The 18,541-nt window shown below is 42.1% G+C and overlaps 2 protein-coding genes across 2 annotated transcripts; both read right to left on the bottom strand.

Moving 5' to 3' along the window:
• Window positions 1-1,556: 1,556 nt before the first annotated feature.
• On the bottom strand, window positions 1,557-13,146 carry mmp15a (matrix metallopeptidase 15a). Its single transcript, XM_010883458.3, has 10 exons — window positions 12,125-13,146; window positions 10,882-11,030; window positions 9,979-10,101; window positions 9,251-9,558; window positions 8,705-8,866; window positions 7,414-7,802; window positions 6,238-6,376; window positions 3,525-3,675; window positions 2,568-2,683; window positions 1,557-2,210 (listed from the first exon to the last, which is right to left on the bottom strand). Exons 1-10 carry the CDS (start codon window positions 12,242-12,244, stop codon window positions 1,747-1,749), a joined length of 2,121 nt encoding a protein of 706 aa, XP_010881760.2. The 5' UTR covers window positions 12,245-13,146; the 3' UTR covers window positions 1,557-1,746.
• A 97-nt stretch (window positions 13,147-13,243) lies between these two features.
• Window positions 13,244-17,169, bottom strand: zpd (zona pellucida glycoprotein d). Its single transcript, XM_010883457.4, has 9 exons — window positions 17,026-17,169; window positions 16,835-16,886; window positions 16,647-16,754; window positions 16,336-16,547; window positions 15,945-16,102; window positions 15,411-15,653; window positions 15,068-15,236; window positions 14,858-14,963; window positions 13,244-13,397 (listed from the first exon to the last, which is right to left on the bottom strand). The coding sequence occupies exons 1-9, from the start codon at window positions 17,047-17,049 to the stop codon at window positions 13,279-13,281; spliced, it is 1,191 nt and encodes a 396-aa protein (XP_010881759.1). The 5' UTR covers window positions 17,050-17,169; the 3' UTR covers window positions 13,244-13,278.
• Between the last annotated feature and the right edge of the window lie 1,372 nt (window positions 17,170-18,541).

Genomic DNA, 18,541 nt, shown 5'->3' with positions numbered 1-18,541 from the left:
TTTTATTGTGAAATCCTTATACATGTCATATATTTGTGTAAAGGCTTTACAGAACATGTCCTGCATGCATCATTTAACTCCGCTAATAGGCAGAGAGCACATCACGAATGTACACAGAAAAAAAGAAAGTTGAATAAAACAATTCTTATGAAACAACAATTTTAAGAGTTCTGTCCTCTCCAACAACCAACTAATAGAAAACGCAAACAACAAACGGCAGAACATGGGTGACGCAAAAAATGGACCACAAACCTGAAGAATATGCAACCATGGTTGCCTACATGTCAGTAGCGGCTTTGCTGAGGAATTATGGTCTTTATGTCTTTACACAGCTGAATTCTGGGTGTTGCATAAGAAGTGCCTGGCCTTTGAATGATCCAGGGAGAAGGCACACAGAGCAGGTAACAAAGGGAGAGGTTGCACAGAGGCATTTCTCATTCTTCAAATGGCAGTAAGACATCAAGGCGATATGGGACATGACCTACAGTATGGTTTAATTCAAAGTGAAAACTCCAACTGTCCTCATTAAAACCCTCCTGTGTCTCATCACAGATTAGCAATAAAGCCATTCATAGGCACACCGTAACCTACTTTAGCAAGCATTCAAAGAAAGGCCTGAAAATAGACCCCCCCCCCCCCCCCCCCACACACACACACACACACACACTTAGTGGTTTTCAGAGGACAAAGAAACATTGGGGGAGATTCCCTTCTATATTGTTTAACAGTAGATGTGGAGGAGGAATTTAAATGGATTGTTGCTCCATCATCGAAAAAAAAACAGAATTAATGACATGGGCTCTTTCCATTTCCCCTGAAAATAGGGACTTCTGCTGGTGGAGGAAGCTGCGCGGGGGGGGGGGGGGGTCTCACAGATCTAAACAGAGATTGTAGATGAAGTATGTCTACACTGAAACATGGTGGCAGGGAACAGCAGAGTCCCAGAGGAAGCCATCTCCAGCCAAACTGATCTGGACAACAGGTTTTTAAAAAAAACAAAAACAGGACAGGGTCCAGCTGATCTAGGTCACGAGGGACAGTGCCTTTGGAGCTCTGCCCATCTCCTTCATCCCTTCCTTCCCTCCCGCTTCCCTCCCGCTTGCCTCCCGCCTCCCACCTCCCCGTTAAAAGATGAGAGCTCTGCAACTCTGGCAAAGGAAATGTTGGCAGGCCTCCTAACCCCTCCCCTGACTCTGCGCTCAAAACGACTAAATCAGCAACATCTGGGTAATGTAAACCAGACACAGATCTGTTCTAGCAGGCCTTTTCTCTTCCTAAATATGTGCACAATGAGATATACCACATTTTGAACCTCTGCATTTAATCTCTCCCAAAAGGGGGTCTGAATATCCATCTCTAAATTGGCCCTGGTTTGGATAAGGTCTAGGATGCTGTGGAACGGCAGGAGTCCCAGTGTGAGCTGGAGCTCCTGTGGTTTCAGCCACACAACTATTAGACATTCCTTTGCTGTTTCATAAGGACATTCTTTGGCTGAAACACACTGAAAACTAAAAACACAAACAAACGGTAACAACAAAAATCCAAACACGGGACAGTTCAAAGTGCAAATTGTGTGTTATACACAGGCTTAAGTCGAGATCTGGTAAAGCACAATGAAGGAAATATAGGGAGATTGCTTGTATTTGTTTTTGTGTGTGTGTGTGTGCGCGCGTGTGTGTGTGTGTGTGCGTACACGGACTTTGGGTGTGCATGCGTGTGCACTAGTGAGTCCAGTTGCGGTGCAGATCAAACCCAGTCCTGCAGGGATCGTTTGCAGTGGACCAAAAGTCTGGGCGCCTCCTTCTTCTGCAGGGTGTTGATGATGGCATAGACCATCAGCAGGATGCACAACACCAGAACCAGAGGAACGACCACCATTATCAGGGTCATGACCTTGGCCTCGTTCTCCGCGATCCTCACCACCACATCCACCTCTTTGTCCTCTGCATCAGGTTCATAATCCAGGTCGTTGGTGTAGTCCACTCCGGCGTCTCGGTTCCCGTCATCTGGGTCGGAGCGGACTGGTGGTTGTGGTTCCGGCTGGTTAACCGTGGGCCACTTGACTGTGTCCTCCGTATCTGGTTCCACTACTGGCGCTCCGTCACAGCCCATAAAGTCTTTAAGGATGGATCTCGGGTAGCCTTGGTCTGCCTTCATCTTCTGGTTATCAAACCTCCAGTACTTTGAACCCTTGTAGAAGTAGGTATATGCTGGGAAGGAGACAAAATGTTGTTTGAGCAACTGTTGAAGGGCACCGTAGAAATGTACCACTGGAATGCTGTGCGCTCGTCATCAGCCTACACCTTGAAAACCTTTCTGGAAGACATTACTTTCCTGGTGGGCGATTGTTATTGAGTGCACCATAGGACACTGCCTCGACATGCCAGGGCGTGGAAAATTAAACAACCTTTGCCGTCTCCATTGAACAGCCTTTGCCAGGCATCCCGTTTTCTCAGGGAAGCATGGGAGCCCGTCCAAACCAAAACACTTTCACCCTCTCAACTCGACTCAGAATATACAGCCTGCCCCCATTTTAGATCCATTTTCCCCTGTAATGACGCACTCACCACTGTCATCACTGAGAAAGGCTCCTTTAGGAGAGGATGGGACGTTGCCCCACCGGGAGACAGATTTAGGGTAGTCACTGTCACCTGTGTGGGACTCCTCATTAAAACGCCAGTATCTGTAGGAGAGCACAATGTCAAGACCATAAAAACTCTCTCTGGTACACAGGACTGATGACCATCGCCTTTATCACTCTTTGTCTTTCTGTCTCTCCACAGTAAGAGCTGAATCTGCTTTCTACAGTTGATTAATTACATGTAAACGTTCACACCATAAGGTGCATAAAGCATAACTCTGCCAGTTAGTAGAAAGTCAGCTAGAAGTGCTAAGGGAATGGAGCCATTTTGCTTGTTCTCTTACAAGTTTCAGGACAGTTCATGAAGTGTCCTAACATTATGAGTCACCAGCAAATGTCTTCATAATAGAAAAAGACAGCGGGTCAGTGCTATAAATGTTCAGACATTTGCTTAGGACCTGAAAAGTGTTTTTCTATCAACATGTTTATATATAATCCACACCTATATGCAACTGCAGCCTGTCGCTTGTGCTTCAAAACAATTATTTCAGAAGAGGTATAAGAGGCCTAAATACTTATAACTACTAGCATAATAAACAAAGTGTTATAAACCTACAGTACATCATGTTATTTAAAGTTAGGAGCATATAGTATCATGTTGGAGCGGGGTAGTTTATGATGAAGTGTAATGGGCCTGTCACATTATATAAATATTACAATTGTTTAAAGAAAGGTTCTGCAGACCAATATTTTAGACAAGAATTGTTAAGGCTAGGCAAGGAGACTGATTGTGTCAGGCGAAAATTATCTCCTATTCATGGCGGTTGTCTGAAGTGTGCCAAGCCCTGATTAAGCCTGTGCCAAGGTGTGGTTGCATAAAAGCAAAGCATTTGGGCCGAGGTGTGGTTGGATAAAGTAAAAGCATTTGGGGCCATGTGTTCACCTGTCTCCCCTGAAGAAGTATGTGTAACCTGTTGGCTCCCACCAGATGGCTGTGTCGATCCTGTCCGTGGGGATGCCCTGGCCGTAATCTACCAGGGGCTGGGGGTAACCAGGCACCACGTCAGCTTCCCTGAACACCCAGTACCTGTCCCCTACATGGAAAGGACAGAGGACCATCAGAGTTTGGAGAAGACAGAGGGGGAGGACCATCAGAGTTTGGAGAAGACCGAGGGGGGAGCACCACCAGGAAGAGGAAGACTGAAGAGAGGAAAGAGTGGTTAGGCACAGGATTGAACAAATGTTCCACTAGATGAGAACATTAGACAACTGCTGGTACATTGCTACTGTTGTAAACATTAATCTACAGTAACATTGCAACTGCTCTAAGCATTAATCTACAGTAACATTGCAACTGCTCTAAGCATTAATCTACGGTAAACATTGCAACTGCTGTAAACATTAGACTACGGAAACATTGCTACTGCTGGTTCATCTTTCCCCTCCAAGTCTTCTTCACTGCTCAAAGTGAAACCATAGCAGTCAGCAATTGGAGCAGCGGTTGATGCAATCCATCCAGACCAGGGCTAGAAGGCCTGCAAGCCGGTTTTTCCTGCTGCCAGCTGTGCCCCATGAGCCTCCTGTTCCCCCCCGCCCCTGTTGACATTCACATTTCAGAGTGTTTAAGGAGTGACGTAAATTGGCCAGGAGAAATGTTTTTAACCGTGGATGCAGATGTGTTAAAGAGACAGAGCTATTTTGACTTGGGTTATTAAGAAATGCTTGTTACAGGTCTAATGAGTGAAGGTCTGACTTGAGAGTGCCTGATGAACTGACTAAGGTTTTAAACGAGGGATCCACTGGAGAATAAGCATGTTGTATGTTGATCACTTTGTTATATAGAGCAATGGCTGTCAAGCAGCGGGTCGAAACAACATTTGCGTTGCAGGGTTCGTGCATTTTTTTTCTTGTTTAAAAAATAATACTAATACTCCAGTCTGAATTTAATAAAATAATACCAGGTAGAAAATATGTAGAAATTACATTAAACATAAATACTTTAAATAAATTGAAAACCAAATCATGTAATCACTTTCATTTCAATATAGAGCTATTTATTAACTAAACTACTTGTCAGGGTCCCAAAAACAGTTGCTTAGTAATAGAAAGTCTACATATACATATCTACACTCACCTAAAGGATTATTAGGAACACCATACTGTGTCTGACCCCCTTTCGCCTTCAGAACTGCCTTAATTCTACGTGGCATTGATTCAACAAGGTGCTGAAAGCATTCTTTAGAAATGTTGGCCCATATTGATAGGATAGCATCTTGCAGTTGATGGAGATTTGTGGGATGCACATCCAGGGCATGAAGCTCCCGTTCCACCACATCCCAAATATGCTCTATTGGGTTGAGATCTGGTGACTGTGGGGGCCATTTCAGTACAGTGAACTCATTGTCATGTTCAAGAGACCAATTTGAAATGATTCGAGCATTGTGACATGGTGCATTATCCTGCTGGAAGTAGCCATCAGAGGATAGGTACATGGTGGTCATAAAGGGATGGACATGGTCAGAAACAATGCTCAGGTAGGCCGTGGCATTTAAACGAGGCCCAATTGGCACTAAGGGGCCTAAAGTGTGCCAAGAAAACATCCCCCACACCATTACACCACCACCACCAGCCTGCACAGTGGTAACAAGGCATGATGGATCCATGTTCTCATTCTGTTTACGCCAAATTCTGACTCTACTATCTGAATGTCTCAACAGAAATCGAGACTTATCAGACCAGGCAACATTGTTCCAGTCTTCAACTGTCCAATTTTGGTGAGCTCGTGCAAATTGTAGGCTCTTTTTCCTATTTGTATTTGTCGAGATGAGTGGTACCCGGTGGGGTCTTCTGCTGTTGTAGCCCATCCGCCTCAAGGTTGTGCGTGTTGTGGCTTCACAAATGCTTTGCTGCATACCTCGGTTGTAACGAGTGGTTACTTCAGTCAAAGTTGCTCTTCTATCAGCTTGAATCAGTCGGCCCATTCTCCTCTGACCTCTAGCATCAACAAGGCATTTTCGCCCACAGGACTGCCGCATACAGGATGTTTTTCCCTTTTCACACCATTCTTTGTAAACCCTAGAAATGGTTGTGCGTGAAAATCCCAGTAACTGAGCAGATTGTGAAATACTCAGACCGGCCCATCTGGCACCAACAACCATGCCACGCTCAAAATTGCTTAAATCACCTTTCTTTCCCATTCTGACATTCAGCTTGGAGTTCAGTAGATTGTCTTGACCAGGACCACCCCTGTAAATGCATTGAAGCAACTGCCATGTGATTGGTTGATTAGATAATTGCATTAATGAGAAATTGAACAGGTGTTCCTAATAATCCTTTAGGTGAGTGTATTTATATATATATATATATATATATATATATATATATATATATATATATATATATATATATATATATATATATATATACGTATATATATGTGTGTGTATGTGGATGGACATTTTACAATGAAACATATAGAGCAGATTGTGCTGAAACAGCAGTGGGCTGTTGCAGCAGAATATGTACAATGTAGGCAGTGACACATACGTTGGACAGGGAATATTAGGTCATGACGTCCACCTGGAGTAATACAGGCATTTACATTCATTTCACACAAGAAAAACATATCATATTTAGATTTAATGGGAAATACATACCTTTGAAAAAGACAAACTTCCCATCGTGTCGTTCATAGCCAGAGTCGATATCATCGGGTAGTCCGACCCAGAAGACAGAGATGGGCATTGGGTAGTTGTCAAGAACACGGTTCCTTCTTACTCTCCAGAACCAGCGACCCTGCCAGGGACAAAAGACACCCATGAAAACATCATATTCGTTTTTTATACAGACAGTCTGTCCTTTATAGTCTCGGACAGACAGTCTGTCTGAGACTTCTGTTTATTTTACAGCTGTGTTACAGCAAATAAAAATATAAATTTTAATTGAACATCAGAAAGGTCACATATCAAGCATTTCAATTGACATAGGCACAAAAAGCAGTTCTCTCTAACTCTGAATGACCATGAGATAATTCTTAAACTAACCAGTCTGGAGAGTGTTTGACAACTTAATTGCTTTTGGAGTTAAGATACTCCAAAAGTTAAGATATTCCAAAACCAAAGCTACATTAAAGCCATATATACAAACATCAAACCAAAGCCGGGCCCTTCTGGAAGCCAGAGAGTATCAGCCAACTGAAGTGTACAAAAGACAATGATGGGTGTGAAGGTTGGTGCCAGTAATAAAACACAAAGCTGCATGATAGACTGCATCTAGAGGTTTTAGCACTGAGACTGAGCCATGCATATATACAGCACATCACCATAATCCAAGACACAACACATAAAAGTGTCTTCTCCACCACTCAACGCTGAGAAGACAGACACGAATTGTTTCTATAGAAGCCATTTTAAACAATAAAAAATAAAATAAATCCAGGGCTTTGGCTTTATCCTATACAACCAATGTCGTAGCAGTGATAGTACTCTGCCCAGGACTAAAACCAGATCTTTATTCAGAATGCAGTAAAAAAAAGAAAAAAAAGAAGCTAATTTGTATTTCCGGGCGAATGTTGTCCTTAAAACATTTTCATTGACCAAGTGAATTCCCTGTCACGCCCTGGCATGTCAAGGTAGTGTCCTACTTTGTCCTACAAGGCAATTGCCGGTCCACCAAAGAAAGTCAGCACAACGGTGAGAGATCCATCAGTCAACCCTGTGACAAATCAGTTTTCCTCGTTGCAATCACATGTATGTGGCATGAAGTGTTTTTGATGAATACAGAACCAGGAAAACGGGGGGGGGGGGGTCTCTGAGGACAGCAGTGCCTCTCACCTTGAAGATGAACATCTCCCCCCGCAGCATGGTCACTGTATCAAAGTCCCCGTCACAGATGTCCGGGGTAGCGTGGTCAGGCTGCTTGGGGGGGCGAGGAGGCTCATCACGCCTGATGTAGGGGGTCACCGGCACCGGGCCGGCCCAGGGGACGGTGGGGCCTGGGTCAGGCACGGGACGGTGAGGTGCGTCGGTGGGATCTGGTTCCGGTTGGCCTGGGGTACCGGGGTCATAGGTGGGGCTGGGTGGGTCGGGCCCACCCGGGGTGGGGCTGGGGTCTAGGCGCAGCGTGCCGGCGGTGGTGAGGTCTTGATGTAGGGATGTGTCCTCTGTGGTGAAGGTGGGCTCCTCTGGAGGAACCTCCTCTGTAGGAACCTCCTCTGGAGGTCCTGCAACATCCAACGTGATAAATGCAATGAAACGCTCATTGGCGCTGCCTTTGTTTGTTCCCTCACCAACACACGCACACACACACGCGCACAAACATGTATTTCCATTTAGAAATCCTACTGTCTCTAACCCCTAACCCTAAAGCTCAATTAGAACCCTAACCTCGATCCTAAGAAAGCCATTTATAAAAGGATCTTCGCAAGGCATGATTTACCAGAGGTTACGCTTTACACAATTACGTGGGCTATACTTGTGACTTCTGGACCTCACTAGGTAGTAACACACGCACAAACACACCTGCGCACACACAAACACACCTGTGCACGCAAGCACGCGCGCACACATACACACACACCCACATTTGTTTTTATATCCTCGTGGGGCCCAGAAAAACTCACTTGCATGCTCCCTTGCCCTAATCTTAACCCTAAACCTAACCCTAAACCTAATCTAAACCTAACCCTAACCTTAACATTAACCTCAATAAAGTAACATTTATGCCTAAACTTTACCTAGATGTAATGCCTAACCTTAACCTTTAAAGGACCTTGGGGGACCTTAAAGGACCCCCAATTCTAATTCTAAAATTAATTGTAAGTTTGACCCTAAACTTAAACCCTGAGCTGGAAATTTACTTTCCCCTCATGGTGCCCTAAAAAATGTCCTCATAAGGCATGTTTTTCAGGCTTTACTCTACTTATGGGGACATTTTGTCCCCACAAGGTAATAAAAACAAGCGCACACACTAATTTCCACTCTGTGGTCTGGCAAAAAGCCTATAAACCTCATTGGGAAGGAAGCCCTTCTGGTAACACCGACACAGAGAAGGAAAACAGATCCAACACACAAGACTTACAACCTTAATTGTTGCCTGGTGTGGTGGGAAGTAAAGGCTCCTCACCATATATCTTCTGTATTCCATTCTTGTCGTCCTCTGGGAGGGAGAAGGTCTGCGTGTCCATGTATTGGTAGAAGGGAGCCATGATGGCGTTGGGGTTGTCAGAGTGCTCCAGACCCAGAGCATGGCCCAGCTCATGCACCGCAACCAGGAAGAGGTCAATACCTGGGAGAGACCGAGAACAGAGGTAGGGGAAGAGAAACAAATAAAAGGATTTCCATTCAGCCATTTGTTTTTAATAGGGAAAAAGTAGCAGTAATACACTAAACTAAAACATATATACATGTAAAGTGTTGACCCACATTCCATAAGCTAAAATAAAAGATCCCACAATATGTCCATACACACATCTCAATACTCCCTGTTGTGTGAAGTCCATAGATTTCTGATCCAATTTATTTATTTCATTTGACTGATTTCCTTAAATGAGCGGTAACTTCAACTTTAAAACCTTTGGAATATTTGCATGTCGTGTCTCTATTTTTGTTTGGTGTATGTCTGGAACGACTCATTCAGGGGGACAATGGTAACAAAGTGACCAGATCTGACCTGATGGATCGTGGTTGTCAAGGGTCCAGGGTTCATCCAGGTCAAAGTGCGTGTCTCCGCCCATCCCGGGCCCTGGGTAGTAGGCATGAGCCAGGGACCCACCCTCGCCATCAAATAGAGACATGTCTCCATGGAAACCAGAGGCAAACAGTAACATGATATCTAGGGCGTCCAGGCTGCCATTTGTGATGTCTTGGAAAGCAACCTCGACAAAGCTCAAGGGTGTCACACGCTCCCACACCTGAAAGGCTTTGCGGATGGCCTCCTGTGTTCGCTCCACACCAATCTTTGGGGTGGTATTCATAAGGCTGGTAGAGGGTCAAGAAAAGGATGAAATATTCTTAAAATGTACAAATACTAGTAGATACAGGGTAGTTAAAAATGGGAATGCAGGACTCTTTGAAGTATTGCTTGTACTCTCTTTGCAGTGTTGCTTGTAAGGAATGTTTGCAGTATTGCATGTTCTTACTCTGCAGTGTTGCTTCTACTGGACTCTTCACAGTATGATTTGTATTGACTCTTTGCAGTACAATTTTTATTGACTCTTTGCTGTATGGTTTGTACTGATTCTTTGCAGTTTGATTTGAACTAACTCTTTCCAGTGTGGTGTCTACTGACTCTTTATTATTGCTTGTACTGACAGTTAGTGAAAGCACAGGAGACATCTGTTTGAGATTCCCAACATGATTTACATTGAATGCCCCAATGGGATTAGGCCATCCACACACCTGTAGGTCAGACGGTTCTTGTCCCACTTCTGGCCAGTGAGAGTGTAGCGTTTTCGCCTCAAACCCTTCTCAGTCTGTGGAACAAATTTGTCTGGAACTCCACAGCGAGGCATTTTCATTGCCCTAAAGGGTAAGGCAAAAACTATTGAACAGAGCCCTGATGACCAAAACAGATGGATCAGATACACAAATGTTCATTTAAGACTAGAGTGGTTGCAGTCCTAGACCAGGGGGTACAGGCTCTCTCTGTTCAAGAATATCTCAGTTGTAAACATGATCTTGCATTACATTATCTTTACATTATTGTTAACGTAGCCTCTATCAGGCTGTACAGTAAACCAGGCACAGTTTGCAGAACCGCCACCAACAGAGAATAGAGTTCTAAAGGCTGCCAGTGGCATCCATTTTTTTAGGGGGGTCACTAGTTAACACAGCCCGAATGTGGACATTGACACTACTCCAAAACTAAAATGTTTTGTCTTAAATAGATATTTTTGGAATATATTTTATATAGTTCCCCAAGGCCAGATAAATGTGTGGATACCATTTCATTTATCAACACACAGTATGACAGAGCTTGTTTACTAGAACAATGCTAACAGCGTCACCACAAACATCAAAAATACACTCCCAGTAATCGCATGAATGCTAGTTGGAAATTGCGCAAACGCTGGTATAAATAAATGGTATCTATGAGTTTGAGGAAGTACAGACGATAAAGGGATTCATTGCCAAAAGCCCCAATTCTCTCCTTAATTTTATCTTAGCGGTTTGAATCGGGTCAGCGGTTTGGTTAAGGTTGGGATTAAGTTAAATGATCTGATTTTAATAGAAACAGTACAGGATGTGGGGATCTAAGCCAAAATCTCGGTATCCGGCTGTGTTAACTATTGACGACCGTACTGCAGTGTGGCAGGGTCCATCTCCCCAGTGACACTGAGGCCATAGAAGAGCTGCATGTCACTGATGGCACTGGACAGGATCTGAGAGGACTGCATGGTGGACATCTGTTTGCTGGCCTGGGACAGGTAGCCAAACCTCCGTAACCATGACTAAAATGACACAGCAGGGGAAAAGAAATGGACAGACACAAAGAGAGAGGAAAAAGAAGGAAAGAAAAACAACAAAAGGGATTGGTTAAAATATGGGGGGGGGGGGGGGGGGCAGAAGGTTTCTGTTAATATTATGGCATTTCTCACTGAAGTGGCACCACCTCCTTATTTGACAGCTTAGATAACCACTGGATCAGATGAGGAGATAATAGGACAGGCAGAGCAGGCGTCATTGTGGTGAACACAAAACAAACACTAACATGACTAGGCTTATTGCATAGTAAAAATATGCATACTTTAAACTAAACTGTCTGTGTTTAATGGTACCTCAGATACCATTAACTATTCAGGCCAGTCATTTTGGCTTACAAGAGGAAAATGCCATCAACGATTCATTGGAAACAAAGAGGCACATGTTCACAACAAGCCTGCAGGATAAGCAGCACAGTAGGTGAGGAGCACATACTGTGGTTTACAGGCTTGTAAATAGGGTTTTCACTTCTAGGTCAAACTTTTACCCAACACTAGGTCAAGCTTTCACCCAATCCTTCCAAATATGTCCGCCATATAACGACAACTTTGTTATCGTTACTAGGTTATAGTATATACGGTCAAAAACTAATATTCTACAGCCAATAGGGCAGCATAAGGAAAATGTGCTTTTTGGTCTTAAATCAAGGTTAGTGTGGGCATGGGTTTAACAAGGTTCGGGTTAAGTTTCAAATATTATGATTAGAAAACGAATTGTTCAAATAGGCAGAGTTAATCAGTTTGTGGATTTTTAGAAGCTAGTGACGACGACCCCTACTATTAGGAAGGTCATGACCCGATCATGACTGTGCGCACAAAATTTACACGGCGTGAATTTGTGCATGATGACAAGAACGTAATAAGAAATCGTCAGAAGATTTTGAAACACCAAATCACTAAAACCAGTTTCGATAACTATCTGAACACCAGGATCAAATAACGGTCATGCAATGGTTAATTTCAGACTAGAAATCAATAGAGCACTTTGTTACCATTCCACAAATGTATATAAATCGTACATTTTGTAAATTTAATTACACTTTCGAAAATACAGAACAGTATACCTCTGCATTGAAAGTTTCGTCGTCTGCATTTGTCACAAGCCTGTTGCACAACAGCAAGACGAGCGGAGCCATTATTTGTTTCCACAGCCCGGGAGAAGCGCGTCTACAGAGGGATGCCATCTTTGTGCAGTCTCGTTTCACAGTCGGAATTGATAAAAAAAAATGCTGGCAAGAGTGAATCTCTGAGTGACAACATAAAAACAAAACTTAAAAAGCACTTTTTCCCCCCTTGTATACCAAGTTCTCAGCGCACATCAACCATGGCCATTATTGAAGTCAGCGTGCACTCCGATGAGATCGTTTGCAAAGTGTCCAACTAAATTCCGCTTTATCTTACAGGAACAATAGTTAATTTGGAACTGTCCCCCAATGTGATCACGGGTTTTTCATAAACCCGAGTCAGTTTTTCAATTCAAGCCCATTTTGGGCTAATGGTTAACACATTGTAATTTTCCTCTGGTATATTCACCTTCTGAGCACAAAACCTTTCCTGCAGGCAAAAGAACAGTCCGAATAAAAGTTCTAGTTGTGACAATGCAGTCTTTTCTTCGGTGGCAACATTAGGTCTCCATCAAATGCACAATCTTAAAAATTTCACAAATGCAAAAAATATCTAGAAATCAGCTTTATTTTTCTTCAACCACATAGTCTACACTGGATTACATATAGTAAAAAGTAATCACCGGTGTTTCAGCAAAAGTGAAAGGGACTCACTTTCTCCAAAAGGTAATAAAAGCAGCGTAAATCCTGACCTATGTCTATTGGACAAAGCAGTTTTCCACTGGAAGAAAAAGAAAAATCCCCTCCCTTAAAGGGAAGAATGATAGACCATCTGACGCCTCAATTTAAAGACTCCATCTGCTGATAGTTAGAAGTCACTACACCTGCAACAGCTAAAATATATGCTATGCAAGTACATTTTATGAGTTGTTCAATCAAATCCCAAGAAAACTTAAAATAGTCACTGTGCAGGATGAAAAAGCATCCTATCCTGCACCCCATGCTCCTTGTTTAAATGTTTGTACCCCACATTCCCATTCATCAATGAAAATTTTTTCCACAGAAATTAGTATTCAAATGTTGAGAAATGCAAGAACATATGGACAAAAAGTCAGTGAATTTGGTTCTCCATTTTTTATTCAAGTTGTTGGACGTCAGCGGTTTGCCAGCCGTGACAATCGTCTATTTCCTGCCTTGGCCATGGTGACTAGGGCAAGGAGGAAGAAACCCAGGACCCAGATGCCAGCCACTGGAACAGTCATTATCCACAGACCTGGAACAAAGTCAAGACAACAGGTAACAAGACCCTTTTCAAATGCCTAAACAGAAGAGAAAGCTCTCAGAAAAGGTCCTGAGAACCAAGACAGGAATTCCTGGACAAACAGCTAGGAATAAAATCAACAAAAATTGTCCACGGGTAATCAACTGAATGAGGTACCACAAAGTAAAGACCGGATACTTATTGACAGTGGCTAACTGAGAATAACCCAGACATCAACAGCTCTGAAGCATATCAGCTTATTTGGGCTATTATAGATGCATAAAAAACAGAATTTAAATGAAATGGTCGAGATGTTGCATTGAATCACAGCATGGTACGTGCAGTGGTTACAGTACACTACCACATGCTTGCAATTGATGAGGTTAATGTGCAAAGCAGCATGTTTTTTGTTTAACATAACGAGACCTCAGCGTTCTGGATAACAATGTAAAAATAAGGTCCTGTAATGTCAGGCCAAATTTGTGTCCACATTATTGACCTCAGTTTTAAAGTGATGTGACCCGTTTTGACGAAGCTGAGCTGCATCAGCCTGGACAACATTAAAAGGAAACAAATTCTACTCTGCATCAGATGATTTTTAAGGACAATGTCAGATCGTCTGTGCATTTGTAGTTGAAGTACACCTGGGTCATGCAGCTAGACAATGATCCAAAATACATAAATTCACATAAGATTATATAGAATAAACACACTGGAGTGGCCTAGTCAATGTTTAGACTCAAATCAATTTAGTGACATCAAAATGATAGTTTAGAAACTAATTATTTGCTTTCTTTAGAGATGGAACCATGTTTTCAAGCATTAATGAAGCACTTACAACCAAATCTTAACAATTGAGGATGCAATCAGTTGGATAACCCCAAAGCAAATTTTTAAAACAATATTGTGAAAAAAAGCGCAATTCATGAATTAGTAGAATCAATTCCAACTCAGCCATGAGATTCCAGTTTTCAAAGAGAGTGGTTTTGATGACCCGGAACAATATGGCACTTACATGACATTTCGGCACCATTTTTGCCTCAACAGCACCACTTTTTCACAACCAGTAAGCCAAAATTGTGAATCTTAATTCAATATTATGTACTTGATAAAGAATGCAAATATGCAAAATTAGAGAAAAACAGGGTGAATACTTTCACAACACCATATCTACATTATGGGGTGACTATGGAAATATAAAAACATTAGACTCAAAAGCAATTGCTTGTCTACGGCACAGAAACCAACCAATACATTTCTACAGTTAAGACACCTGCTGTTAGTCAATTAGGACAGCTTGATACATGTCCTAAATATCTATCGACTACATATGTCGCATAACCAAAGTCTTCCATGCATAGCATTGATTCATTAGCGTGGAAGAGAGCTGAAGTACACAACATCCTCAGCGTTTACAGAAAACGTTATAGACAGAGGCTTTTGTGAGTAAAAAAATAAATAAAAATCCTTACTATATTTAGGAGTGTCTGGTACGTTTATTTTGATCGGGCCATATGACAGTACACCTTGAGCTGGGTCTCCACGGACGGCTGCTCGCTTTCTTTTTGTTTTGCAATCCTGCATCAGTGGGAAAAGGTAGACTGACAGACATCAATATCTTCTATAGAAGTCAAATCTTGATGACACACAGACCCACCAACTACTAAGAGGCCACAACTTACAGGGGTGCAGTGTTCGTCCGGGGCGCACAGGTGCACTTTGCAGTGCAGGTATATGTCCTGGAATTCGTTGACGAAGCGAAACATTTTAAAGCTGTACCTGGTAGCAGAGCCCTTTCCATTCACATCAGTCTCCTCAGTGTGAAAAATAACAGTGCCATCACTCCCGCACCTGAGAAAAAAATAATAATAATCAGACTGAAACCCCCCCCCCCCCCCCAAATCTAATTCCTTCAATTACTAGGCCTAACAATTGATCTGCTACTTGTTCCATTCCTAAACAGGGTTTCGCAAGAGCAAATGTTGGTCGGTGTTTCCAGGAATTAATGTCAGATGGTCTCCTCACCCATTGACCACCAGTATGTGAATGATGCCTTCGGTCTTGTCAGGTTCAGGGGATTGTGAGGCCCAGCACTCATCCACCCTCAGGTCAAAGAAGTTCTCAGGCTCTCTGACCTTGACCTCCACGTGCACTATGTCCTGGAGGTGGATCACAGGTGCGCCTTGGTACTCCTCTCTGTAGTGTTCACTTTTGAAAAGTGCAATCACTACACTGGCCTTCAACATGTCCATTTCGATCACCGCCTCACTAAGGCAAAAAACGGCACAGGATTACTCAAGGCTACATGATAAGGGAAATGGTTCACATCAACCTGAACAGGAAGAACTCCTTGACCTGTAGCTCATCTGCTGAGGAAAGCCCCTATGATATAATCTAAAAAAATTAAAAATAAAACACTGCGTCCATCGAGTGGGTCTGTCTGTTGGAGGGATCAGATTGTCAAAACTTGATAGTAACAAGCTGAGAAAGTGGAGGTCTGGTCTACTATTTGAAACAACAGGGTTTTATGGTAACCTCAGCTTTTGGAGTAAGTCTCACCTGGAGAAAGGGTTGACAGGGTGCTGAAGACTGACAATGCGCTTGTATGGGTAAATGCATGTGTACTCAATATGTATCCTTGGGTTTCTGGAAATATTTCCAATGATTTGAGGGTCCGACTGGAGAGTTAAAGTGTATGCAATGTCAGTGGCATTTTTCTGTTGTAAAGGAGAAAGCAAAATTAGTAAAAAATAAATTTTAAAAAAAAGAGCCATCATCCATTAATGAAATAATAGATTTAATTAAATAATTGCAAGGAATGTATCAAGCAGAAGGGCTGCTTGAGAAGGGCCAACTATGAACAGAGTTGTTGTGGAGTGTTTAGATTAAACTAGGGTCTTTGAGACCGGAATACTAAATGGTTAGTGGAAGTATGGGATGAATCACTTACCTCTAGGGGCTTACCTCCACAGGGAATGTACTGATCCTTTGATATCCGCACTATGTAGTATGGGATCCCAGATAATACGTCCCTATAGGCACCGCAAGACCTATTACTTTTTAGGTGAATAAATTCTACCGGTACGTTGTGGTACTTGAAAAAGTCCTCAATCACCATGACAGTAATGTGGTCTTTGCCACACGTGACATCGATGGTTACATCTTTTAAAAAAAAGAAAAAAGGATGAGACTGATTACATTTAGAATGTCATGACAGCAAAAAAAAAGAAAAAAAAGAGACAAAAAGCAACCGAAGGCTACCTTTGTCACACAGGTCTCCATAGTAGCCCACCGCACAATTGCAGCTATGCTTGTAGCGTGATTTTAAACACTTTTTTTCGTCAGTGCAATGTGTTACATTGCATATACCTGAGAGGAAACATAACGTCAGTGGAGGCTACCCATGAGAGAAATCGTATAAATAATGTCATAGTTTTATAGTTTCTCACCAAGAACACCGTCGAATGCGCAGTATAAAATCACGACGAGGATAACAAATTCCTGGTAAATGTTACAAGAAGACTTAACAACAAATAATACTTTTCAAATACTTCATATTTAACTGAAACATTGTCTGCGATGTTAGTCATTTTTTAAGTTTCTCCATTTGTTTCAAATCAATTCAACATTATCTACACACCTTCGAGTGGAATTTGAGAGCCATTTGATATATGAATCAAGTAAACGTTTTTTGATCGAATATAATTAATGGAAAGTTATTCTGTCAAAAAACAAACCAAAAATAAGACCCCCAATTATATACTCAGCAACGCGGAAAGACGCATTGATTATCAAAGATGTAGGCGATTACTCGCATTTAAAACACCTGGGATGCATTCACTTGGCAAAAAAACATTTTAGTTGCGAAACAATTTGTCAACTGTTTGTAACTGTTTATATTGACCCACATTCGGAAAGATCCCTTAATGTTTTAATCAAACAAAACCAAACAAATATGGATCTACCAGAATTTGTCAAATACTAATTCACAAAACGCTAATAAATATGTATTATTTGGGCCAATCAATACACTCAACCCAGATTTTTTTTTTTGTTAACATACTTTCAAACATGAATGACATTCAAGATCTACATTTGAAGCTTTACATAACCAGGCGCACAAATAAAAATGGTAATAGAACAAGCAAAAAATATATACAAAATAAATAATTAAAAAAACAGAGCGCACTATAAAATATTCACACATAAGATAGGGGGTCTTGTATACATCATATGAAGTTGAGCATTTCCAAGGCAGCAACAAGTTTTAAGGCAGGTTTATTTCTAACAAATCTTTGTGAACGTATATAAATATAAAACTCTCTTTGGAAAATGTCTAGTAAGGGGGACATTTTAAGAAATCATCTCATCTCAGAATTTTACCCGAGCGACTTCGTCAACCATATAGCACCCCCTAGTGGGTCTTTCTAGTCGCACCGTTCAAATTTCCTCGCAGCACCCGAACTTCCATCGAGTACCCTCATTGGTCAAGCACATTAATTAACATTCACCCCATCTTTCCGCAACCTATCAGTGTTCTAATTGCTCAGACTGCAACGATCCTGTGTGCATCGACAGGTGGCTTCTTTTTGTGGGTAAAACATTAGGTGTTAAAATGTATTTTGATTGTAATTCTGTTGTTCGCTGCTAATTGTTCATCAAAATGTAAGTGCCTAATTTCTTTGGAGCGCTGAGGGTTTGGGTGTGTCTGAAATCTGAACATTAGCAATTTCGTTAGCGCCCTGTTAGCATTTGAGCTGTGGGCTATTTGTGGAAAAAGATGCTTGTATGGTATTTTGGAAGTGTCTAGGCACAGCGCTAATGTGCTGCATTTTGTATTAGGTAATGTTAACTAGGCTAGTGAGCTACCCATTTATTAAAGGTATTGTAGTTTGAATGGATTTCTGCAAAAACTAGGATAGGCGGTTCACCAGTGGAGGCTGCAAATCTGCGTTTCACACATGTATTGTTGCAACCGTAAGCCCTGTTCATATTTAAAAATGGGGGAAATGATTGAACTGGTCACGATAATTTAAAAAATACTTGTTGTTTGTGTGTAAAACAAAGAAAGAGGCAGCACGGGAATGTGCCAATTGCTTAAAGAGTGCCACCAGAACCCAAACACGTGATGGTCCGTTTCCTTACAGAACGACCAT

Source organism: Esox lucius, chromosome 19 (genome assembly GCF_011004845.1).
Source record: "Esox lucius isolate fEsoLuc1 chromosome 19, fEsoLuc1.pri, whole genome shotgun sequence".
NCBI lineage: Eukaryota > Metazoa > Chordata > Actinopteri > Esociformes > Esocidae > Esox > Esox lucius.
The sequence above is the reverse complement of the archived record's forward strand: the minus strand, read 5'-3'. Positions and strand labels throughout refer to the sequence as shown.

Bases quoted from the DNA above. Each gene is read 5' to 3' on its own strand.
- zpd (XM_010883457.4), bottom strand. From the start codon at position 17,049: ATGGCTCTCAAATTCCACTCGAAG. The intron at 15,654-15,944 runs GTGAGACTTACT...TTTTTGCCTTAG, and splicing joins CCTGTCAACCCTTTCTCCAG to TGAGGCGGTGATCGAAATGG. The intron at 14,964-15,067 runs GTAAGTTGTGGC...CCACTGATGCAG, and splicing joins CGGACGAACACTGCACCCCT to GATTGCAAAACAAAAAGAAA.
- mmp15a (XM_010883458.3), bottom strand. From the start codon at position 12,244: ATGGCATCCCTCTGTAGACGCGCTTCTCCCGGGCTGTGGAAACAAATA. The intron at 7,803-8,704 runs GTGAGGAGCCTT...TGGATGTTGCAG, and splicing joins TGGAATACAGAAGATATATG to GACCTCCAGAGGAGGTTCCT. The intron at 3,676-6,237 runs GTATGTATTTCC...CTTTCCATGTAG, and splicing joins GAAGTTTGTCTTTTTCAAAG to GGGACAGGTACTGGGTGTTC.